General features: G+C 39.7%; 1 protein-coding gene across 1 annotated transcript in view; it reads right to left on the bottom strand.

Moving 5' to 3' along the window:
* LOC139354410 (myosin heavy chain, embryonic smooth muscle isoform-like) overlaps positions 1–21,394 on the bottom strand; it is a 33,561-nt gene extending 12,167 nt beyond the window's left edge. Inside the window, exons 1-5 of the mRNA XM_070998639.1 lie at positions 21,184–21,394; positions 15,481–15,825; positions 11,181–11,525; positions 6,881–7,225; positions 3,247–3,591 (exon numbers count right to left, since the gene is read on the bottom strand). Coding sequence (XP_070854740.1) covers positions 3,247–3,591; positions 6,881–7,225; positions 11,181–11,525; positions 15,481–15,825; positions 21,184–21,394 — 1,591 coding nt within the window. The remainder of the gene's footprint in view (positions 1–3,246; positions 3,592–6,880; positions 7,226–11,180; positions 11,526–15,480; positions 15,826–21,183) is intronic.
* Between the last annotated feature and the right edge of the window lie 5,645 nt (positions 21,395–27,039).

Below are 27,039 nucleotides of genomic sequence, written 5' to 3'. Positions count from 1 at the left end.
GCATTGTTGCGGGTGCGTTTAGTAGGCGGAGCAGAAGAGCCCATGACTTTTTAAGGTGTATTTATTGTTTGATTTGATTAAAGTTAGGTGTATTTGTTGTTTAATTTTAAGTTTTAGCTTAGCTTGCAACCACTCACTGCTTTACCGAAAAACTGCCTTATCGATAATAGTGAATAGCGATAGCGTAGCTGATGGGGCAACCTTTTTCTCTCTTGCACTCCGAAGAGTGCACTGAAGGTGCACGCACAACCGCACTTGTTGTTCAGCAAGAATTTATTTTTTGATTTACAATATCAACTTTGTTTATTAGCACTATGTTGTGTTGTTCGCGGGTAGAGCTGGTGGTATATTAGGCGGTTATAGACTTTCTTCCTTTTAATAAATGTTATTTTTCGTGGAATATTGTTTGTTTTATAGAGCGTTCAATAAAGCGAGTGCACACGGGAGAGTTGGATAGTTTTAGTTATAATTTAAATATATATACGCCAAAAATTGCAATAGTAGACGTTAAGTCAGTGGACTCCACTGCTAATGTCATTAATAAAGTAAAGTCAAATAATTCTGACTTAGAATTAATACTCACACTGTTGATATTAATTGTTGTTATAGTGTGCGAGTTATCCAGCTCATGATCCCAGCCTCCTTACCCAATTTATAAACAAACTCTTCATATACAATTCTTAACTGAGAACGCCTTCCAGCTCGAGCGCCTAGCCGCCTTACCCAAGTCGTAAACAATTTCTTATCAACAAATCATAGCTGGGAACCCCTTACTCAGCGTTCCCACAGAATCCCAATTAGCTCCCCCACTTCAATCGAAGATCATTATTAAGATTCAATTGCGCCGCGGTCCTCCTAACATAAACTAAGCTTGGTTCAGTTAATGTAAACACAAGCATCCGGTCAACACCCGGCGAGCGCCAAAACTGCAGCGTAATCTGTTTAGCAATCGAGTAGAGAATTTGATCATCCGATTTCCCGACTCTCTTGAGTCCAACCCTTGTCCAACTCTTAATGAGTTCCCCAATTCTCTTAAACCGAGGTTTATTTATCAAGTAATCGGCCCTTGGCCAGGCAGACCGTTTTTGCATCCGAGAAGATCGGTTCAATAGAAAATATTGTGAACAGTAGAATAAAAGTCGGTATTAAGGAAAAGTTGTAAAGTTGTAACTTAGTGAAAAAAAAATAAAACTAATTTTTTTAATTATTCGCAAGTGAAATAATTAATTTGCGTAAGTTGTTAGCAAGCAGCAAAGCGAGAATAAAAAGCGCCACCTACCGGCGGTATACAGATTTAAGCGTTATGGGCGTTAGAGTGGGCGTGGCAAATTTGTTTTGGATCAATCGATAGGTATTGACGAGACCAATACATTTCAATTAAAATTTTTTTATCTAGCATGAAAATTATGGGCGTCACAGATTTTCGCGGCTTGTGGGCGTTAAAGTGGGCGTGGCAAACTCTTTTTTTTGGTTCAATCGATAGGTATTGATGAGAACAATACATTTTAGCTAAAAGGAGCCACAGTTTGGGGCGGTTTGTGGGCGTTAGAATGGGCGTGGCGCTCTGCTGAAACAAACTTGCGCTGCGTAAGAAGCTCAGGAATCTGCACGCCAAATCTCAATAGCCTAGCTCCCTTAGTTTCCGTGATCTCAGCGTTCATCCGGACAGAAAATAGTAATCTTGATCAAGAATATATATACTTTGTGGGGTCGGAACCGCTTCCTTCTGCCTGTTACATACTTTTCGACGAATCTAGTATACCCTTTTACTCTACGAGTAACGGGTATAACTATTAAAAAACATGTAGAAATACTAGTGCTTTAATGAAGCAGGAATACTAGTACATGGCCAGAGAGAAATTAAATCAAGATCATTGGTCCCATATATCAAAATTTTTGATCAGAGTACGATATAATTTAATATCAATTATACAAAAGTTCAATTTAGATATATCAGTACCTACCATTCTTATCCATTACTTCTCTAACAGTTGAAACTAGTGATGAACCGGAATCAACAGAACAACCTGACATTGAACAAATAGAATTAGAAGAGCTTACAGAGACAAACCCTAAAGTAGAAGAGCAAGATTTAAATAATCTTACTATTCCAGCTGTTTTGATGTCAAATCTGGATAATTCTACAGATTCTGATGCTAGTTCAAGCATAATAGAGAATACACTAAGCAACAATATCACAATGGCACAATCTAATATTGATTTTATTAATACAGCATCCAAGCTTATACCAGTTTTCGATGGTAAAGCTGAAAACTTAGCAAATTTTATTGATGCACTACAAATAATAGAATCAATAAAAGGCGAGCACGAACAATTAGCAGTGTCCATGATAAAAACAAAGATAAAAGGTGTCGCCAGAAATCTAATCGGAAATTAAACAAAAATATCTGAAGTAATTTCCAGATTAAAAAGCAACGTCAAAGGCGAAACTGTAGTAGTATTGTCAGCAAAACTGATGAACCTACAGCAACGCAATAAGACTGCTAACCAGTACACACAAGAGGTTGAACAGATAACAAAAGCTTTAGAAGGTGCATATATGACAGACGGCTTACCCCTAGAGTAAGCCAGAAGTTACAATGCAGTTTCCTCAGTTTTAAAAAAATGTAAAAACACATTGCAGAAAAATTTCGACCTCTTCTGATTTCCTCTTTGAGCAGTCATTGGTCTTTGAAATAGAAATATAAACAAATTATTTAATTGCTTAAAATAATTAAAAATGAATACATGAATTTACCTTGAATTATTTTTAGTGTACATATAATGCCCATTTCCACCGTCTTCCAAAAACATCATATTGATATAATAAGAAATAAGTCAAGTAATGTATCACAGTGGCTGCTATAGTGCGTGGGATTCGTTTCGTTTACGGAAAACCAACCTAGGGATTTAAAGTTATCCACGAGATGGCTTTTTGACAATAGGTTGCTGTTAAAATCGCCTGCCAATAGGATGTTGGTGTACTCCAACGAAATGTCTGAAACAACATTAAGTAATGACCCGTAGTCAATTGTCCGATTCGGTCTATATATGCAATATACGAGTATATATATATATATATGCTCGCGCCTGTACATTCGCGTGGGTTTAGCATTTTAATTATTGTTACTGGATCCACATGTGTTTTTTGTGATTTCCTTGCTCGGAAGATATCGCAGACTTCTGGTGGTGGAGTCAGCTGGAGATTAAAGCATAGATTGTGATAGAGCGCTCTGAGATCTTTACCATCGACATAGGGAACTCCATGAACCCTCAGATTACATGAGCTAGTCTCCCTGAATTGCGTTGCCAGCCTGGCCTCCAGTGCACCCAACCTCTCACCTGCGGCTTGTAGATTTTCCACCTCCCGGTTCAGCGTCTCACCCTGCTCACCCATTCGGTCCCTCATGGAGTGAAGATCGGCAACCTCGCGCTCCAACGTCAGGACACGAGCATTTATTTCCTTTACTTTCCCGGCGATTATGTCCAAGCGATCAATAAGGCGGCTGAGCATTCGCTGTTCAGCTTCCCGAACGACCGACTCAATTTTCTCGGTTTGTTCCTCGAGCGAGTCTTTAGGAGCTCCAGAAGCTGTGGCGAATTCACATCCGAGATGCGTTCACTTTTAGTTCCAGCATTGTTGCGGGTGCGTTTAGTAGGCGGAGCAGAAGAGCCCATGACTTTTTAAGGTGTATTTATTGTTTGATTTGATTAAAGTTAGGTGTATTTGTTGTTTAATTTTAAGTTTTAGCTTAGCTTGCAACCACTCACTGCTTTACCGAAAAACTGCCTTATCGATAATAGTGAATAGCGATAGCGTAGCTGATGGGGCAACCTTTTTCTCTCTTGCACTCCGAAGAGTGCACTGAAGGTGCACGCACAACCGCACTTGTTGTTCAGCAAGAATTTATTTTTTGATTTACAATATCAACTTTGTTTATTAGCACTATGTTGTGTTGTTCGCGGGTAGAGCTGGTGGTATATTAGGCGGTTATAGACTTTCTTCCTTTTAATAAATGTTATTTTTCGTGGAATATTGTTTGTTTTATAGAGCGTTCAATAAAGCGAGTGCACACGGGAGAGTTGGATAGTTTTAGTTATAATTTAAATATATATACGCCAAAAATTGCAATAGTAGACGTTAAGTCAGTGGACTCCACTGCTAATGTCATTAATAAAGTAAAGTCAAATAATTCTGACTTAGAATTAATACTCACACTGTTGATATTAATTGTTGTTATAGTGTGCGAGTTATCCAGCTCATGATCCCAGCCTCCTTACCCAATTTATAAACAAACTCTTCATATACAATTCTTAACTGAGAACGCCTTCCAGCTCGAGCGCCTAGCCGCCTTACCCAAGTCGTAAACAATTTCTTATCAACAAATCATAGCTGGGAACCCCTTACTCAGCGTTCCCACAGAATCCCAATTAGCTCCCCCACTTCAATCGAAGATCATTATTAAGATTCAATTGCGCCGCGGTCCTCCTAACATAAACTAAGCTTGGTTCAGTTAATGTAAACACAAGCATCCGGTCAACACCCGGCGAGCGCCAAAACTGCAGCGTAATCTGTTTAGCAATCGAGTAGAGAATTTGATCATCCGATTTCCCGACTCTCTTGAGTCCAACCCTTGTCCAACTCTTAATGAGTTCCCCAATTCTCTTAAACCGAGGTTTGTTTATCAGGTAATCGGCCCTTGGCCAGGCAGACCGTTTTTGCATCCGAGAAGATCGGTTCAATAGAAAATATTGTGAACAGTAGAATAAAAGTCGGTATTAAGGAAAAGTTGTAAAGTTGTAACTTAGTGAAAAAAAAATAAAACTAATTTTTTTAATTATTCGCAAGTGAAATAATTAATTTGCGTAAGTTGTTAGCAAGCAGCAAAGCGAGAATAAAAAGCGCCACCTACCGGCGGTATACAGATTTAAGCGTTATGGGCGTTAGAGTGGGCGTGGCAAATTTGTTTTGGATCAATCGATAGGTATTGACGAGACCAATACATTTCAATTAAAATTTTTTTATCTAGCATGAAAATTATGGGCGTCACAGATTTTCGCGGCTTGTGGGCGTTAAAGTGGGCGTGGCAAACTCTTTTTTTTGGTTCAATCGATAGGTATTGATGAGAACAATACATTTTAGCTAAAAGGAGCCACAGTTTGGGGCGGTTTGTGGGCGTTAGAATGGGCGTGGCGCTCTGCTGAAACAAACTTGCGCTGCGTAAGAAGCTCAGGAATCTGCACGCCAAATCTCAATAGCCTAGCTCCCTTAGTTTCCGTGATCTCAGCGTTCATCCGGACAGAAAATAGTAATCTTGATCAAGAATATATATACTTTGTGGGGTCGGAACCGCTTCCTTCTGCCTGTTACATACTTTTCGACGAATCTAGTATACCCTTTTACTCTACGAGTAACGGGTATAACTATTAAAAAACATGTAGAAATACTAGTGCTTTAATGAAGCAGGAATACTAGTACATGGCCAGAGAGAAATTAAATCAAGATCATTGGTCCCATATATCAAAATTTTTGATCAGAGTACGATATAATTTAATATCAATTATACAAAAGTTCAATTTAGATATATCAGTACCTACCATTCTTATCCATTACTTCTCTAACAGTTGAAACTAGTGATGAACCGGAATCAACAGAACAACCTGACATTGAACAAATAGAATTAGAGGAGCTTACAGAGACAAACCCTAAAGTAGAAGAGCAAGATTTAAATAATCTTACTATTCCAGCTGTTTTGATGTCAAATCTGGATAATTCTACAGATTCTGATGCTAGTTCAAGCATAATAGAGAATACACTAAGCAACAATATCACAATGGCACAATCTAATATTGATTTTATTAATACAGCATCCAAGCTTATACCAGTTTTCGATGGTAAAGCTGAAAACTTAGCAAATTTTATTGATGCACTACAAATAATAGAATCAATAAAAGGCGAGCACGAACAATTAGCAGTGTCCATGATAAAAACAAAGATAAAAGGTGTCGCCAGAAATCTAATCGGAAATTAAACAAAAATATCTGAAGTAATTTCCAGATTAAAAAGCAACGTCAAAGGCGAAACTGTAGTAGTATTGTCAGCAAAACTGATGAACCTACAGCAACGCAATAAGACTGCTAACCAGTACACACAAGAGGTTGAACAGATGACAAAAGCTTTAGAAGGTGCATATATGACAGACGGCTTACCCCTAGAGTAAGCCAGAAGTTACAATGCAGTTTCCTCAGTTTTAAAAAAATGTAAAAACACATTGCAGAAAAATTTCGACCTCTTCTGATTTCCTCTTTGAGCAGTCATTGGTCTTTGAAATAGAAATATAAACAAATTATTTAATTGCTTAAAATAATTAAAAATGAATACATGAATTTACCTTGAATTATTTTTAGTGTACATATAATGCCCATTTCCACCGTCTTCCAAAAACATCATATTGATATAATAAGAAATAAGTCAAGTAATGTATCACAGTGGCTGCTATAGTGCGTGGGATTCGTTTCGTTTACGGAAAACCAACCTAGGGATTTAAAGTTATCCACGAGATGGCTTTTTGACAATAGGTTGCTGTTAAAATCGCCTGCCAATAGGATGTTGGTGTACTCCAACGAAATGTCTGAAACAACATTAAGTAATGACCCGTAGTCAATTGTCCGATTCGGTCTATATATGCAATATACGAGTATATATATATATATATGCTCGCGCCTGTACATTCGCGTGGGTTTAGCATTTTAATTATTGTTACTGGATCCACATGTGTTTTTTGTGATTTCCTTGCTCGGAAGGTATCGCAGACTTCTGGTGGTGGAGTCAGCTGGAGATTAAAGCATAGATTGTGATAGAGCGCTCTGAGATCTTTACCATCGACATAGGGAACTCCATGAACCCTCAGATTACATGAGCTAGTCTCCCTGAATTGCGTTGCCAGCCTGGCCTCCAGTGCACCCAACCTCTCACCTGCGGCTTGTAGATTTTCCACCTCCCGGTTCAGCGTCTCACCCTGCTCACCCATTCGGTCCCTCATGGAGTGAAGATCGGCAACCTCGCGCTCCAACGTCAGGACACGAGCATTTATTTCCTTTACTTTCCCGGCGATTATGTCCAAGCGATCAATAAGGCGGCTGAGCATTCGCTGTTCAGCTTCCCGAACGACCGACTCAATTTTCTCGGTTTGTTCCTCGAGCGAGTCTTTAGGAGCTCCAGAAGCTGTGGCGAATTCACATCCGAGATGCGTTCGCTTTTAGTTCCAGCATTGTTGCGGGTGCGGCTAGTAGGCGGAGCAGAAGAGCCCATGACTTTTTAAGGTGTATTTATTGTTTGATTTGATTAAAGTTAGGTGTATTTGTTGTTTAATTTTAAGTTTTAGCTTAGCTTGCAACCACTCACTGCTTTACCGAAAAACTGCCTTATCGATAATAGTGAATAGCGATAGCGTAGCTGATGGGGCAACCTTTTTCTCTCTTGCACTCCGAAGAGTGCACTGAAGGTGCACGCACAACCGCACTTGTTGTTCAGCAAGAATTTATTTTTTGATTTACAATATCAACTTTGTTTATTAGCACTATGTTGTGTTGTTCGCGGGTAGAGCTGGTGGTATATTAGGCGGTTATAGACTTTCTTCACTTTAATAAATGTTATTTTTCGTGGAATATTGTTTGTTTTATAGAGCGTTCAATAAAGCGAGTGCACACGGGAGAGTTGGATAGTTTTAGTTATAATTTAAATATATATACGCCAAAAATTGCAATAGTAGACGTTAAGTCAGTGGACTCCACTGCTAATGTCATTAATAAAGTAAAGTCAAATAATTCTGACTTAGAATTAATACTCACACTGTTGATATTAATTGTTGTTATAGTGTGCGAGTTATCCAGCTCATGATCCCAGCCTCCTTACCCAATTTATAAACAAACTCTTCATATACAATTCTTAACTGAGAACGCCTTCCAGCTCGAGCGCCTAGCCGCCTTACCCAAGTCGTAAACAATTTCTTATCAACAAATCATAGCTGGGAACCCCTTACTCAGCGTTCCCACAGAATCCCAATTAGCTCCCCCACTTCAATCGAAGATCATTATTAAGATTCAATTGCGCCGCGGTCCTCCTAACATAAACTAAGCTTGGTTCAGTTAATGTAAACACAAGCATCCGGTCAACACCCGGCGAGCGCCAAAACTGCAGCGTAATCTGTTTAGCAATCGAGTAGAGAATTTGATCATCCGATTTCCCGACTCTCTTGAGTCCAACCCTTGTCCAACTCTTAATGAGTTCCCCAATTCTCTTAAACCGAGGTTTGTTTATCAGGTAATCGGCCCTTGGCCAGGCAGACCGTTTTTGCATCCGAGAAGATCGGTTCAATAGAAAATATTGTGAACAGTAGAATAAAAGTCGGTATTAAGGAAAAGTTGTAAAGTTGTAACTTAGTGAAAAAAAAATAAAACTAATTTTTTTAATTATTTGCAAGTGAAATAATTAATTTGCGTAAGTTGTTTTTATAAACTGTATAAGTTACATAATAAATGTCTAAGCAAGAAATATATGAGCCAGTCAAATGATCTGGACAAAATTCAATTTAAAAAAAAATAGAGCACAAACAACATTGATTGAAAAATAGTTCTGTAATCAACTCTAAAGATTTAAGAAAATGGAATAAAATAAATATAAATAAATACAAACAAAAAATATATATTATCCTATATATGGCTACACTAAAGGTTGTTAGAGAAACATATGATAGGGACCCTTGTTTTAAAGAAAGAGTTCAGCAATTAGTCTCAGCGATTTCAGTAAGCATATATGATTTAGAAAATTTATATACTGAAACCTTTAATTTAGAAGCTTCCCATTAATACATTGCACAAGCACCCAAAAGGGAATTATTTTATCCACCATTCCAGGTATGCAAGTTAGATCACTAATAGACGATCACCCAATAATCGGTAGAACAATAGTGATGATCGTCTTTAAGAAATAATTCATATCCATAATATAATGGAATGGAATGAATTGTATAACCAAATATATAACATAAAAATTGACTTTAATAAATCAAAAAAGGCACTTACTCAAAACAGGTTAATTCAAAAAATAACAAGGAAGAACGCTATAGTCGAGTACCTCGACTATCAGATACCCGTTACTCAGCTAAATAGATATATGCAAGCAGCAAAGCGAGAATAAAAAGCGCCACCTACCGGCGGTATACAGATTTAAGCGTTATGGGCGTTAGAGTGGGCGTGGCAAATTTGTTTTGGATCAATCGATAGGTATTGACGAGACCAATACATTTCAATTAAAATTTTTTTATCTAGCATGAAAATTATGGGCGTCACAGATTTTCGCGGCTTGTGGGCGTTAAAGTGGGCGTGGCAAACTCTTTTTTTTGGTTCAATCGATAGGTATTGATGAGAACAATACATTTTAGCTAAAAGGAGCCACAGTTTGGGGCGGTTTGTAGGCGTTAGAATGGGCGTGGCGCTCTGCTGAAACAAACTTGCGCTGCGTAAGAAGCTCAGGAATCTGCACGCCAAATCTCAATAGCCTAGCTCCCTTAGTTTCCGTGATCTCAGCGTTCATCCGGACAGAAAATAGTAATCTTGATCAAGAATATATATACTTTGTGGGGTCGGAACCGCTTCCTTCTGCCTGTTACATACTTTTCGACGAATCTAGTATACCCTTTTACTCTACGAGTAACGGGTATAACTATTAAAAAACATGTAGAAATACTAGTGCTTTAATGAAGCAGGAATACTAGTACATGGCCAGAGAGAAATTAAATCAAGATCATTGGTCCCATATATCAAAATTTTTGATCAGAGTACGATATAATTTAATATCAATTATACAAAAGTTCAATTTAGATATATCAGTACCTACCATTCTTATCCATTACTTCTCTAACAGTTGAAACTAGTGATGAACCGGAATCAACAGAACAACCTGACATTGAACAAATAGAATTAGAGGAGCTTACAGAGACAAACCCTAAAGTAGAAGAGCAAGATTTAAATAATCTTACTATTCCAGCTGTTTTGATGTCAAATCTGGATAATTCTACAGATTCTGATGCTAGTTCAAGCATAATAGAGAATACACTAAGCAACAATATCACAATGGCACAATCTAATATTGATTTTATTAATACAGCATCCAAGCTTATACCAGTTTTCGATGGTAAAGCTGAAAACTTAGCAAATTTTATTGATGCACTACAAATAATAGAATCAATAAAAGGCGAGCACGAACAATTAGCAGTGTCCATGATAAAAACAAAGATAAAAGGTGTCGCCAGAAATCTAATCGGAAATTAAACAAAAATATCTGAAGTAATTTCCAGATTAAAAAGCAACGTCAAAGGCGAAACTGTAGTAGTATTGTCAGCAAAACTGATGAACCTACAGCAACGCAATAAGACTGCTAACCAGTACACACAAGAGGTTGAACAGATGACAAAAGCTTTAGAAGGTGCATATATGACAGACGGCTTACCCCTAGAGTAAGCCAGAAGTTACAATGCAGTTTCCTCAGTTTTAAAAAAATGTAAAAACACATTGCAGAAAAATTTCGACCTCTTCTGATTTCCTCTTTGAGCAGTCATTGGTCTTTGAAATAGAAATATAAACAAATTATTTAATTGCTTAAAATAATTAAAAATGAATACATGAATTTACCTTGAATTATTTTTAGTGTACATATAATGCCCATTTCCACCGTCTTCCAAAAACATCATATTGATATAATAAGAAATAAGTCAAGTAATGTATCACAGTGGCTGCTATAGTGCGTGGGATTCGTTTCGTTTACGGAAAACCAACCTAGGGATTTAAAGTTATCCACGAGATGGCTTTTTGACAATAGGTTGCTGTTAAAATCGCCTGCCAATAGGATGTTGGTGTACTCCAACGAAATGTCTGAAACAACATTAAGTAATGACCCGTAGTCAATTGTCCGATTCGGTCTATATATGCAATATACGAGTATATATATATATATATGCTCGCGCCTGTACATTCGCGTGGGTTTAGCATTTTAATTATTGTTACTGGATCCACATGTGTTTTTTGTGATTTCCTTGCTCGGAAGGTATCGCAGACTTCTGGTGGTGGAGTCAGCTGGAGATTAAAGCATAGATTGTGATAGAGCGCTCTGAGATCTTTACCATCGACATAGGGAACTCCATGAACCCTCAGATTACATGAGCTAGTCTCCCTGAATTGCGTTGCCAGCCTGGCCTCCAGTGCACCCAACCTCTCACCTGCGGCTTGTAGATTTTCCACCTCCCGGTTCAGCGTCTCACCCTGCTCACCCATTCGGTCCCTCATGGAGTGAAGATCGGCAACCTCGCGCTCCAACGTCAGGACACGAGCATTTATTTCCTTTACTTTCCCGGCGATTATGTCCAAGCGATCAATAAGGCGGCTGAGCATTCGCTGTTCAGCTTCCCGAACGACCGACTCAATTTTCTCGGTTTGTTCCTCGAGCGAGTCTTTAGGAGCTCCAGAAGCTGTGGCGAATTCACATCCGAGATGCGTTCGCTTTTAGTTCCAGCATTGTTGCGGGTGCGGCTAGTAGGCGGAGCAGAAGAGCCCATGACTTTTTAAGGTGTATTTATTGTTTGATTTGATTAAAGTTAGGTGTATTTGTTGTTTAATTTTAAGTTTTAGCTTAGCTTGCAACCACTCACTGCTTTACCGAAAAACTGCCTTATCGATAATAGTGAATAGCGATAGCGTAGCTGATGGGGCAACCTTTTTCTCTCTTGCACTCCGAAGAGTGCACTGAAGGTGCACGCACAACCGCACTTGTTGTTCAGCAAGAATTTATTTTTTGATTTACAATATCAACTTTGTTTATTAGCACTATGTTGTGTTGTTCGCGGGTAGAGCTGGTGGTATATTAGGCGGTTATAGACTTTCTTCACTTTAATAAATGTTATTTTTCGTGGAATATTGTTTGTTTTATAGAGCGTTCAATAAAGCGAGTGCACACGGGAGAGTTGGATAGTTTTAGTTATAATTTAAATATATATACGCCAAAAATTGCAATAGTAGACGTTAAGTCAGTGGACTCCACTGCTAATGTCATTAATAAAGTAAAGTCAAATAATTCTGACTTAGAATTAATACTCACACTGTTGATATTAATTGTTGTTATAGTGTGCGAGTTATCCAGCTCATGATCCCAGCCTCCTTACCCAATTTATAAACAAACTCTTCATATACAATTCTTAACTGAGAACGCCTTCCAGCTCGAGCGCCTAGCCGCCTTACCCAAGTCGTAAACAATTTCTTATCAACAAATCATAGCTGGGAACCCCTTACTCAGCGTTCCCACAGAATCCCAATTAGCTCCCCCACTTCAATCGAAGATCATTATTAAGATTCAATTGCGCCGCGGTCCTCCTAACATAAACTAAGCTTGGTTCAGTTAATGTAAACACAAGCATCCGGTCAACACCCGGCGAGCGCCAAAACTGCAGCGTAATCTGTTTAGCAATCGAGTAGAGAATTTGATCATCCGATTTCCCGACTCTCTTGAGTCCAACCCTTGTCCAACTCTTAATGAGTTCCCCAATTCTCTTAAACCGAGGTTTGTTTATCAGGTAATCGGCCCTTGGCCAGGCAGACCGTTTTTGCATCCGAGAAGATCGGTTCAATAGAAAATATTGTGAACAGTAGAATAAAAGTCGGTATTAAGGAAAAGTTGTAAAGTTGTAACTTAGTGAAAAAAAAATAAAACTAATTTTTTTAATTATTTGCAAGTGAAATAATTAATTTGCGTAAGTTGTTTTTATAAACTGTATAAGTTACATAATAAATGTCTAAGCAAGAAATATATGAGCCAGTCAAATGATCTGGACAAAATTCAATTTAAAAAAAAATAGAGCACAAACAACATTGATTGAAAAATAGTTCTGTAATCAACTCTAAAGATTTAAGAAAATGGAATAAAATAAATATAAATAAATACAAACAAAAAATATATATTATCCTATATATGGCTACACTAAAGGTTGTTAGAGAAACATATGATAGGGACTCTTGTTTTAAAGAAAGAGTTCAGCAATTAGTCTCAGCGATTTCAGTAAGCATATATGATTTAGAAAATTTATATACTGAAACCTTTAATTTAGAAGCTTCCCATTAATACATTGCACAAGCACCCAAAAGGGAATTATTTTATCCACCATTCCAGGTATGCAAGTTAGATCACTAATAGACGATCACCCAATAATCGGTAGAACAATAGTGATGATCGTCTTTAAGAAATAATTCATATCCATAATATAATGGAATGGAATGAATTGTATAACCAAATATATAACATAAAAATTGACTTTAATAAATCAAAAAAGGCACTTACTCAAAACAGGTTAATTCAAAAAATAACAAGGAAGAACGCTATAGTCGAGTACCTCGACTATCAGATACCCGTTACTCAGCTAAATAGATATATGCAAGCAGCAAAGCGAGAATAAAAAGCGCCACCTACCGGCGGTATACAGATTTAAGCGTTATGGGCGTTAGAGTGGGCGTGGCAAATTTGTTTTGGATCAATCGATAGGTATTGACGAGACCAATACATTTCAATTAAAATTTTTTTATCTAGCATGAAAATTATGGGCGTCACAGATTTTCGCGGCTTGTGGGCGTTAAAGTGGGCGTGGCAAACTCTTTTTTTTGGTTCAATCGATAGGTATTGATGAGAACAATACATTTTAGCTAAAAGGAGCCACAGTTTGGGGCGGTTTGTGGGCGTTAGAATGGGCGTGGCGCTCTGCTGAAACAAACTTGCGCTGCGTAAGAAGCTCAGGAATCTGCACGCCAAATCTCAATAGCCTAGCTCCCTTAGTTTCCGTGATCTCAGCGTTCATCCGGACAGAAAATAGTAATCTTGATCAAGAATATATATACTTTGTGGGGTCGGAACCGCTTCCTTCTGCCTGTTACATACTTTTCGACGAATCTAGTATACCCTTTTACTCTACGAGTAACGGGTATAACTATTAAAAAACATGTAGAAATACTAGTGCTTTAATGAAGCAGGAATACTAGTACATGGCCAGAGAGAAATTAAATCAAGATCATTGGTCCCATATATCAAAATTTTTGATCAGAGTACGATATAATTTAATATCAATTATACAAAAGTTCAATTTAGATATATCAGTACCTACCATTCTTATCCATTACTTCTCTAACAGTTGAAACTAGTGATGAACCGGAATCAACAGAACAACCTGACATTGAACAAATAGAATTAGAAGAGCTTACAGAGACAAACCCTAAAGTAGAAGAGCAAGATTTAAATAATCTTACTATTCCAGCTGTTTTGATGTCAAATCTGGATAATTCTACAGATTCTGATGCTAGTTCAAGCATAATAGAGAATACACTAAGCAACAATATCACAATGGCACAATCTAATATTGATTTTATTAATACAGCATCCAAGCTTATACCAGTTTTCGATGGTAAAGCTGAAAACTTAGCAAATTTTATTGATGCACTACAAATAATAGAATCAATAAAAGGCGAGCACGAACAATTAGCAGTGTCCATGATAAAAACAAAGATAAAAGGTGTCGCCAGAAATCTAATCGGAAATTAAACAAAAATATCTGAAGTAATTTCCAGATTAAAAAGCAACGTCAAAGGCGAAACTGTAGTAGTATTGTCAGCAAAACTGATGAACCTACAGCAACGCAATAAGACTGCTAACCAGTACACACAAGAGGTTGAACAGATGACAAAAGCTTTAGAAGGTGCATATATGACAGACGGCTTACCCCTAGAGTAAGCCAGAAGTTACAATGCAGTTTCCTCAGTTTTAAAAAAATGTAAAAACACATTGCAGAAAAATTTCGACCTCTTCTGATTTCCTCTTTGAGCAGTCATTGGTCTTTGAAATAGAAATATAAACAAATTATTTAATTGCTTAAAATAATTAAAAATGAATACATGAATTTACCTTGAATTATTTTTAGTGTACATATAATGCCCATTTCCACCGTCTTCCAAAAACATCATATTGATATAATAAGAAATAAGTCAAGTAATGTATCACAGTGGCTGCTATAGTGCGTGGGATTCGTTTCGTTTACGGAAAACCAACCTAGGGATTTAAAGTTATCCACGAGATGGCTTTTTGACAATAGGTTGCTGTTAAAATCGCCTGCCAATAGGATGTTGGTGTACTCCAACGAAATGTCTGAAACAACATTAAGTAATGACCCGTAGTCAATTGTCCGATTCGGTCTATATATGCAATATACGAGTATATATATATATATATGCTCGCGCCTGTACATTCGCGTGGGTTTAGCATTTTAATTATTGTTACTGGATCCACATGTGTTTTTTGTGATTTCCTTGCTCGGAAGATATCGCAGACTTCTGGTGGTGGAGTCAGCTGGAGATTAAAGCATAGATTGTGATAGAGCGCTCTGAGATCTTTACCATCGACATAGGGAACTCCATGAACCCTCAGATTACATGAGCTAGTCTCCCTGAATTGCGTTGCCAGCCTGGCCTCCAGTGCACCCAACCTCTCACCTGCGGCTTGTAGATTTTCCACCTCCCGGTTCAGCGTCTCAACCTGCTCACCCATTCGGTCCCTCATGGAGTGAAGATCGGCAACCTCGCGCTCCAACGTCAGGACACGAGCATTTATTTCCTTTACTTTCCCGGCGATTATGTCCAAGCGATCAATAAGGCGGCTGAGCATTCGCTGTTCAGCTTCCCGAACGACCGACTCAATTTTCTCGGTTTGTTCCTCGAGCGAGTCTTTAGGAGCTCCAGAAGCTGTGGCGAATTCACATCCGAGATGCGTTCGCTTTTAGTTCCAGCATTGTTGCGGGTGCGTTTAGTAGGCGGAGCAGAAGAGCCCATGACTTTTTAAGGTGTATTTATTGTTTGATTTGATTAAAGTTAGGTGTATTTGTTGTTTAATTTTAAGTTTTAGCTTAGCTTGCAACCACTCACTGCTTTACCGAAAAACTGCCTTATCGATAATAGTGAATAGCGATAGCGTAGCTGATGGGCAACCTTTTTCTCTCTTGCACTCCGAAGAGTGCACTGAAGGTGCACGCACAACCGCACTTGTTGTTCAGCAAGAATTTATTTTTCGATTTACAATATCAACTTTGTTTATTAGCACTATGTTGTGTTGTTCGCGGGTAGAGCTGGTGGTATATTAGGCGGTTATAGACTTTCTTCACTTTAATAAATGTTATTTTTCGTGGAATATTGTTTGTTTTATAGAGCGTTCAATAAAGCGAGTGCACACGGGAGAGTTGGATAGTTTTAGTTATAATTTAAATATATATACGCCAAAAATTGCAATAGTAGACGTTAAGTCAGTGGACTCCACTGCTAATGTCATTAATAAAGTAAAGTCAAATAATTCTGACTTAGAACTAATACTCACACTGTTGATATTAATTGTTGTTATAGTGTGCGAGTTATCCAGCTCATGATCCCAGCCTCCTTACCCAATTTATAAACAAACTCTTCATATACAATTCTTAACTGAGAACGCCTTCCAGCTCGAGCGCCTAGCCGCCTTACCCAAGTCGTAAACAATTTCTTATCAACAAATCATAGCTGGGAACCCCTTACTCAGCGTTCCCACAGAATCCCAATTAGCTCCCCCACTTCAATCGAAGATCATTATTAAGATTCAATTGCGCCGCGGTCCTCCTAACATAAACTAAGCTTGGTTCAGTTAATGTAAACACAAGCATCCGGTCAACACCCGGCGAGCGCCAAAACTGCAGCGTAATCTGTTTAGCAATCGAGTAGAGAATTTGATCATCCGATTTCCCGACTCTCTTGAGTCCAACCCTTGTCCAACTCTTAATGAGTTCCCCAATTCTCTTAAACCGAGGTTTGTTTATCAGGTAATCGGCCCTTGGCCAGGCAGACCGTTTTTGCATCCGAGAAGATCGGTTCAATAGAAAATATTGTGAACAGTAGAATAAAAGTCGGTATTAAGAAAAAGTTGTAAAGTTGTAACTTAGTGAAAAAAAAATAAAACTAATTTTTTTAATTATCGCAAGTGAAATAATTAATTTGCGTAAGTTGTTTTTATAAACTGTATAAGTTACATAATAAATGTCTAAGCAAGAAATATATGAGCCAGTCAAATGATCTGGACAAAATTCAATTTAAAAAAAAATAGAGCACAAACAACATTGATTGAAAAATAGTTCTGTAATCAACTCTAAAGATTTAAGAAAATGGAATAAAATAAATATAAATAAATACAAACAAAAAATATATATTATCCTAAATATGGCTACACTAAAGGTTGTTAGAGAAACATATGATAGGGACCCTTGTTTTAAAGAAAGAGTTCAGCAATTAGTCTCAGCGATTTCAGTAAGCATATATGATTTAGAAAATTTATATACTGAAACCTTTAATTTAGAAGCTTCCCATTAATACATTGCACAAGCACCCAAAAGGGAATTATTTTATCCACCATTCCAGGTATGCAAGTTAGATCACTAATAGACGATCACCCAATAATCGGTAGAACAATAGTGATGATCGTCTTTAAGAAATAATTCATATCCATAATATAATGGAATGGAATGAATTGTATAACCAAATATATAACATAAAAATTGACTTTAATAAATCAAAAAAGGCACTTACTCAAAACGGGTTAATTCAAAAAATAACAAGGAAGAACGCTATAGTCGAGTACCTCGACTATCAGATACCCGTTACTCAGCTAAATAGATATATGCAAGCAGCAAAGCGAGAATAAAAAGCGCCACCTACCGGCGGTATACAGATTTAAGCGTTATGGGCGTTAGAGTGGGCGTGGCAAATTTGTTTTGGATCAATCGATAGGTATTGACGAGACCAATACATTTCAATTAAAATTTTTTTATCTAGCATGAAAATTATGGGCGTCACAGATTTTCGCGGCTTGTGGGCGTTAAAGTGGGCGTGGCAAACTCTTTTTTTTGGTTCAATCGATAGGTATTGATGAGAACAATACATTTTAGCTAAAAGGAGCCACAGTTTGGGGCGGTTTGTGGGCGTTAGAATGGGCGTGGCGCTCTGCTGAAACAAACTTGCGCTGCGTAAGAAGCTCAGGAATCTGCACGCCAAATCTCAATAGCCTAGCTCCCTTAGTTTCCGTGATCTCAGCGTTCATCCGGACAGAAAATAGTAATCTTGATCAAGAATATATATACTTTGTGGGGTCGGAACCGCTTCCTTCTGCCTGTTACATACTTTTCGACGAATCTAGTATACCCTTTTACTCTACGAGTAACGGGTATAACTATTAAAAAACATGTAGAAATACTAGTGCTTTAATGAAGCAGGAATACTAGTACATGGCCAGAGAGAAATTAAATCAAGATCATTGGTCCCATATATCAAAATTTTTGATCAGAGTACGATATAATTTAATATCAATTATACAAAAGTTCAATTTAGATATATCAGTACCTACCATTCTTATCCATTACTTCTCTAACAGTTGAAACTAGTGATGAACCGGAATCAACAGAACAACCTGACATTGAACAAATAGAATTAGAAGAGCTTACAGAGACAAACCCTAAAGTAGAAGAGCAAGATTTAAATAATCTTACTATTCCAGCTGTTTTGATGTCAAATCTGGATAATTCTACAGATTCTGATGCTAGTTCAAGCATAATAGAGAATACACTAAGCAACAATATCACAATGGCACAATCTAATATTGATTTTATTAATACAGCATCCAAGCTTATACCAGTTTTCGATGGTAAAGCTGAAAACTTAGCAAATTTTATTGATGCACTACAAATAATAGAATCAATAAAAGGCGAGCACGAACAATTAGCAGTGTCCATGATAAAAACAAAGATAAAAGGTGTCGCCAGAAATCTAATCGGAAATTAAACAAAAATATCTGAAGTAATTTCCAGATTAAAAAGCAACGTCAAAGGCGAAACTGTAGTAGTATTGTCAGCAAAACTGATGAACCTACAGCAACGCAATAAGACTGCTAACCAGTACACACAAGAGGTTGAACAGATGACAAAAGCTTTAGAAGGTGCATATATGACAGACGGCTTACCCCTAGAGTAAGCCAGAAGTTATTCCACTCAGCATGCCGTCAAAGCAATGACCAAAAATTGTACAATCGATAAGGTAAAAATTATCATGCAAGCTGGTATCTTCAATACTATGAGTAATGCCGTATCAAAATTTGTAAATAGTTGCACCGAAGCAACCGGACAGCCAAACACTATCCCATATTACAAAAATTATATACAGAGCGGCGGAAACCGCGGACGTTGAAATTACAGAGGTAACTTTCGTAGTCGTAATAATAATTACAACAACAATGGTACCCAATACTATAATGCACGAGGCCAATATAGAGGAAACTATAGAGGCCGTGGCAACTCGAGTCGAGGCCACAACAATAATAACCAAGGTAATGTCCGACTAACCAATAATACATCGGGAAACTCACAAAACCCTTAAGATACTCAACAGTAGAAAATGCAAGGGTTCATTTCGTTAATCCCAGTCAGAACATATTTATATCATTCAACCATGTGGCTACAGGAAAAGAACTTGTCTTTTTAGTAGACACAGGTGCAGACATTTCAATAGTTAATGAAAATTCTGATGTCTTTCATGACATAAAAGATAATTTTATTATAGACATATGTAAAAGAAATAAGTCAATAACCAAATCTAAGGGATTAACTTCTATTGAGATGCAGACCACTAAGTGCATAATCCAACACGATTTTCATATCGTGGATTTACAATTCGCTATACCTTGTGATGGCATATTAGGAATCGATTTTATTAAAAAATACAAGGAAGAACGCTATAGTCGAGTACCTCGACTATCAGATACCCGTTACTCAGCTAAATGGAGATATGCAAGCAGCAAAGCGAGATTAAAATGCGCCACCTACCGGCGGTATACAGATTTAAGCGTTATGGGCGTTAGAGTGGGCGTGGCAATTTTTTTTTTGGATCAATCGATAGGTATCGACGAGACCAACATATTTCAGTTAAAATTTTTTATCTAGCATGAAAATTGTGGGCGTCACAGGTTTTTGCGGTTTGTGGGCGTTAAAGTGGGCGTGGCAAACTTTTTTTGAGTCAATCGATAGGTAATGACGAGACGAATACATTTCAGTTAAAATTTTTTATCTAGCATAAAAATTGTGGGCGTCACAGGTTTTCGCGGTTTGTGGGCGTTAAAGTGGTCAATCGATAGGTATTGATGAGAACATTACATTTCAGTTAAAATTTTTATTCTAGCATCAAAACTGTAGGAGCCACAGTTTTGGGCGGTTTGTGGGCGTTAGAGTGGGCGTGGCAGTCTACTGAAACAAACTTGCGCTGCGTAAGAAGCTCAGGAATCTGCACGCCAAATCTCAATAGCCTAGCTCTCATAGTTTCCGAGATCTCAGCGTTCATCCGGACAGACGGACAGACGGACAGACGGACATGGCTAGATCGACTCGGCTAGTGATCCTGATCAAGAATATATATACTTTATGGGGTCGGAAACGCTTCCTTCTGCCTGTTACATACTTTCCGACGAATCTAGTATACCCTTTTACTCTACGAGTAACGGGTATAATAACTGCCAATTAGACTTCAAGCCATCTGAAGACTTGCTTATAATTAGTTATAATTATGTTCCAATAACATATAGTTCTAGCAACAACTCAATACTTCTGCCAGCAAGATCCCAAGTATTCAGAAAAATTCAACTAATTTCAAAAGAAGACAGTGTGTTGATCAATAAATCAAGCATGGTATTTACATAGCAAGAACCATAGCAACATCTAAAAACGCTTTCATAAGACTACTCAATACCACAAATAAAGATCAAGTAGTTGTTACGTGGGCATACGTTCTTTGATGACAACCTTCGAGCTGCAATTGTGTTCTCCTCAAGGAGGAGAACTGCCTGGTGGCAGTTAAAGGCTTTATGTTAAAGGTATATTCTGTACATTAGTATTTTTATTATACTTGGCGCATAGAATCTGAGTTTTGATGTTTCCTCTTTTGATCTAACTGACGATCGGTTAAAGTCTATTTATTAGAAATGGTTTAATTTATATGTTTATAAGGTGTAAGAGCTTTTGTACTATTATCAGCGGTGCATTCGGAGACCCTCTCTTTTGAGTTCCGCTAATGAGGTTATTGCGTATGTTAGCAGCAATCCCCCCATATGGGAGTTCATATTGTCCTTCAAGAGCTCGACGAATTCATCTTCAGCGATTTTGTGCTTGAGCTTTAAATTCAAGTTGTGCATATCCGAGACATAATCGCTAAAGGTTTCGTGCGGCCCTTGCTTGCGTTCCATTAACTCCTTGACTTTCATAAGGTCACTCCCGGTAGTGGAAAATGCCCGTCTCATTTCCTGGGTCAATGAGTAGTAGTCAAAATTGTAATCTTCTGCCTTGTCCTCCATTAACTGCCAATACCATTTCGAGGCTGCACCTGCCAACAGAAGATGGAATTCACGAAAGACTTGTTGGCGGCTGAGGTCATGCAATTCTTGTAATCGGTCCACGCGGAACAGGAAACTTTCAACTGTCATGCCGCGTCCGCTTCTATCGCACTTTAGGATCCATCTGTCTAATCTGACGTCTTTTGATCTCGGTCCCTGAAACGATGAGTTCCGATCGATCTCTGGGTGCAGTTGGTGACTCGCCTCCCTCTCGTTTGTTCTGGATTGCCTGTGTGACGGAGTATCAACCCGCCTGGGTGTTCTTAGCCGGTTCATCTGGCTATTGAGCATGTCCTGCTTTACCGGATCCAGAGGCGGAGTCTCTTGGTTCCTCAAGAAACTGTCAGTGGGATTCGGAACAGTTCGGGGCGGCGAAGGCAGTCCCTTCTGTTCGGGCCTCCTGGATGTCGGAGACTGCAATTTGGTAATTTGTGCTTTCAGCGCTTCTATCTGGGCGCTCATACCACGCTGCATTTCGTTGCTCTGCCTTAAGAGCTCCATCAATCTTTGTTCCCGCCGCTCGGCAGCCTCTAAGTTGTCCTCCTCATGCCTCTGAAATTGGGGAAGCATACTTGATCTCCCCTTCGGCGGTCCTAGGGGTAAATTCTCCCCACCGACGGCTCCTTCCACTTCAGTATATTGGTCCAGATTGTTTTCTTCAGACAGGGTATCTACCTGTCCTGGCTGATTCTGTGTGCGCTCCCACGGCTCTCTTTCAGGTGAATTTCCTAGCCTTGGCGCGCTTGCACTGCGGGGTTGGTGACTTTCACCGCGCGTTGTTGCTCGGGTCACTCTTCCGGTGCTGGGTTGGAATGGGACCTTCTTTTTGGCCCCCTTCATTTATATGATTGGGCCTTTTTTAAAGGCCTCCGCTTTTTTTTATTAATTGTCACTTTGTGCTGATTAATACAGGCACTACAATTTGTCTTCACCCTTTTATTTTCGTTTGTTATAATAGGATCACGTAAATGTAAATGTAAAAATGTTTATATACTGGGGGTGCTTCTCTATGCTCCTCAAGTTTTTCTTCGGTCAAGAACCCTCCGATATTTAAGCCCCCAAAAGTAAAACAAAAACAAGGAAGAACGCTATAGTCGAGTACCTCGACTATCAGATACCCGTTACTCAGTTAAAGGGACCAAAGGGAAATGGAGATATGCAAGCAGCAAAGCGAGATTAAAATGCGCCACCTACCGGCGGTAGACAGATTTAAGCGTTATGGGCGTTAGAGTGGGCTTGGAAAATTTTTGGATCAATCGATAGGTACTGACGAGACCAATACATTTCAGTTAAAATTTTTTATCTAGCATGAAAATTGTGGGCGTCACAGGTTTTCGCGGTTTGTGGGCGTTAAAGTGGGCGTGGCAAACTATTTTTGGGTCAATCGATAGGTATTGATGAGAACAATACATTTCAGTTACAATTTTTATTCTAGCATCAAAACTGTAGGAGCCACCGTTTTGGGCGGTTTGTGGGCGTTCGAATGGGCGTGGCGCTCTGCTGAAACAAACTTGCGCTGCGTAAGAAGCTCAGGAATCTGCACGCCAAATCTCAAAAGCCTAGCTCCCATAGTTTCCGAGATCTCAGCGTTGATCCGGACGGACAGACAGACGGACAGACGGACAGACGGACATGGTTAGATCGACTCGGCTAGTGATCCTGATCAAGAATATATATACTTTATGGGGTCGGAAACGCTTCTTTCTGCCTGTTACATAGTTTCCGACGAATCTAGTATACCCTTTTACTCTACGAGTAACGGGTATAATAAATATCCCTAACTAGGGGTGTTAGCCGCTTTTACACAACAGGGTTCCGCTAAGCTAACATGCCCTTACTTCCCCTTTATATTCAGCTCAAATGTTCCAAACGGATACAGGCTGTGTTTAAATAAGGGATCTGTCCAAAAACCCCCTCCCGCCAGTCGTCGGAAAACAAGTTGTTTGACCGATCATTCTGGGGCTCCACAACCGTTTCCTATTTCTCTGGACTCCAACCAAGCAAACGACCTGACCAACTAGCCTAATACGTTGTGGGGCGTCGGCTAGGGAAACTGAAGATCGTCCACCGCCCAAATATGTCAAAGGAAACCGCAAGGACTCGAACCAAGCAAGCGACGGGACAAATGCCTAGTACGCTGTGGGGCATCGGCTTAGCGTTTCCTGTCAGTTCCCCCACCCCCATTCTGTCCTGGATCGACAAACGAACAGTAGACCCGCACCGCAATTCCTAAATCCGTTATCGTAATGCTTGCGCTCCTGCTCTTTCTGTACCCGAACCTATCAAACGACATGACAAATGCCTAGTACGTCGTGGGGCGGCGGCCAGAAAGCACCTATAAATTGTATCTACGTTAATTTCAACAAATAGTCGGTCGGCACTTAATTGGAGGTATAGTATTATAAAAAGATGTCTCATAGTTCTTGGCTTAAGGAAATTCTGGTAAATTTGCCCATGAACACAAAAGGAAATTCTACGATTAAAAAAAAAAAACATTTTAAAGTCAGGCCTCTATTCAGCGACAAAGTCCTGATTGAGTGGCCGCTCAACACTGACAGTCACAGAAGTTGGGGACTTTACAGTTACTAGCTCTACAAATAAGTAAGTACGCGTATATTTAAAATTATTTAATCTCCCTGCTCTATAAAGCAGTCAAATTACCTATGGAAAAAAAGATGAAAGCTTTGCCATCCCTATGTACATCCACTCCGATACCGCAGGTACCGAGATTGTGGACCCTGGTAAAACTCCTTAAGGAATATGAAAAATCCGTCAGCGTTGGGCGCCAGTTCTGTTACGTGGGCATATTAGTGCCCGAGTCCTAACAGGGAAGAAAGGAACCCTGTCCCGACAAACTTACCCACTTTTTAAATCCTGGGCGATGAGATCTCGACGCTCCGTGGGGATCACGGATATTGCGTCCACAAACATCACAGTATGTCGGATGTCGTTCTTATTGTTGATCCTCTTCACGTTCTTTAATGACAAGGGCGGCGCTGGTTCGACACATTGGAGCTGCAAATGTGTTCTCCTCAAGGACTGTTGGATATGGTGGCTGGTCCTGGTGGCAGAAGACTCCGTGGTCGACCACTCCTTGGGAAAGTCGCCTTCCCTCGGAGCTGCCGGCTTCCGTCGGCAAGACACCCAAATGGATTCTCCTCTTTTTCTCTATTTGTCTAAGGTCTTTTATACCAGACTAGAGCTTTTACTTGGCTGCCGGTATGGATCGGATAAACTAGGTTTTCCCACCAAGGATTACTGTTTCTTGATATCTGCTATCTTTGGAGTCAACGGCCGGCTGTTGCCCTTTGCCAGCTACCGGAGTATGGTTACCAGTAGATCGATCGTGGCCGTTGTTCTGGTCACGCGACAGCCGAGAATTGCCGAATTTAATTTTTTTCTGTCTTTACCAGTATGAGTCTGGTATGCACCCCTCCCCCTGGCTACAGATACGTCGTTGTTTCTCTATGTGAATCTTTCTATGTGGAGGGCGTTCGTAACAGGCTCGAAGTGATCGATGTGGACCGCATGGAATGACTTCGCAAAAGAGATCTGCGTACGACCATCGTTTTCTGTTCCGTGTTTCTTCTCCTTTTTAGGCGCCCATTCACGTGTGGCTTCGACCCACTCCTGTGATCAAGAGTCTCATGTTTTATCGGCTGAGCTGTCCACGCTGATATCTTCACTGCTGTTGCTTTTTGTTAAAGGTATATTCTGTACATTAGTATTTTTATTACTCTTCGCTCATAGAATCTGAGTTTTGATGTTTCCTCTTTTGATCTAACTGATGATCGGTTAAAGTCTATTTATTAGAAATGGTTTAATTTATATGTTTATAAGGTGTAAGAAATTTTGTACTATTATCAGCGGTCCACTTGGAGACCCTCTCTTTTGAGTTCCGCTAATGAGGTTATTGGGGATGTTAGCAGCAATCCCCCCATCTGGGAGTTCATATTGTCCTTCAAGAGCTCGACGAATCCATCTTCAGCGATTATGTGCTTGGGCTTAAAATGCAAGTTGTTTATATCCGAGACATAATCGCTAAAGGTTTCGTGCGGCCCTTGCTTGCGTTCCATTAACTCCTTGACTTTCATAAGGTCACTCCCGGTAGTGGAAAATGCCCGTCTCATTTCCTGGGTCAATGAGTAGTAGTCAAAATCGTAATCTTCTGCCTTGTCCTCCATTAACTGCCAATACCATTTCGAGGCTGCACCTGCCAACAGAAGATGGAATTCACGAAAGACTTGTTGGCGGCTGAGGTCATACCATTCTTGTAATCGGTCCACGCGGAACAGGAAACTTTCAACTGTCATGCCGCGTCCGCTTCCATCGAACTTTAGGATCCATCTGTCTAATCTGACATCTTTTGATCTCGGTCCCTGAAACGATGAGTTCCGATCGATCTCTGGGTGCAGTTGGTGACTCGCCTCCCTCTCGTTTGCTCTGGTTTGCCTGTGTGACGGAATATCAACACGCCTGGGTGTTCTTAGCCGGTGCATCTGGCTATTGAGCATGTCCTGCGTTACCGGATCCAGAGGCGGAGTCTCTTGGTTCCTCAAGAAACTGTCAGTGGGATTCGGAACAGTTCGGGGCGGCGAAGGCAGTCCCTTCTGTTCGGGCCTTCTGGATGTCGGAGACTGCAATTCGGTAATTTGTGCTTTCAGCGCTTCTATCTGGGCGCTCATACCACGCTGCATTTGGTTGCTCTGCCTTAAGAGCTCCATCAATCTTTGTTCCCGCCGCTCGGCAGCCTCTAAGTTGTCCTCCTTATGCCTCTGAAATTGGGGAAGCATACTTGATCTCCCCTTCGGCGGTCCTAGGGGTAGATTCTCCCCACCGGCGGCTCCTTTCATTTCAGTATATTGGTCCAGATTGTTTTCTTCAGACAGGGTATCTACCTGTCCTGGCTGATTCTGTGCGCGCTCCCACGGCTCTCTTTCAGGTGAATTTCCTAGCCTTGGCGCGCTTGCACTGCGGGGTTGGTGACTTTCACCGCGCGTTGTTGCTCGGGTCACTCTTCCGGTGCTGGGTTGGAATAGGACCTTCTTCTTGGCCCCCTTTATTTATATGATTGGGCCTTCTTTAAAGGCCTCCGCTTTCTTTTATTAATTGTCACTTTGTGCTGATTAATATAGGCACTACAATTTGTCTTCACCCTTTTATTTTCGTTTGGTATAATAGGATCACGTGATTCCTTTCAAAACACCCGGTCAGCGACGTAAACGCTGAATAAGTCGTCAGTAAAAATTTTTATATACCGGGGGTGCTTCTCTGTGCTCCTCAAGTTTTTCTTCGGTCTAGAACCCTCCGATATTTAAGCCCCCAAAAATAAAACAAAAATAAATATCCCTAACTAGGGGTGTTAGCCGCTTCTACACAACGGGGTTCCGCTAAGCTAACATGCCCTTACTTCCCCTTTATATTCAGCTCAAATGTTCCAAACGGATACAGGCTGTGTTTAAATAAGGGATCTGTCCAAAAACCCCCTCCCGCCAGTCGTCGGAAAACAAGTTGTT

This window comes from Drosophila suzukii, assembly GCF_043229965.1.
Source record: "Drosophila suzukii chromosome 2 unlocalized genomic scaffold, CBGP_Dsuzu_IsoJpt1.0 scf_2c, whole genome shotgun sequence".
NCBI classification, from domain to species: Eukaryota; Metazoa; Arthropoda; class Insecta; order Diptera; family Drosophilidae; genus Drosophila; species Drosophila suzukii.
Note: the sequence above shows the minus strand (reverse complement) of the source record. Positions and strands in the feature narration are given on the sequence as shown.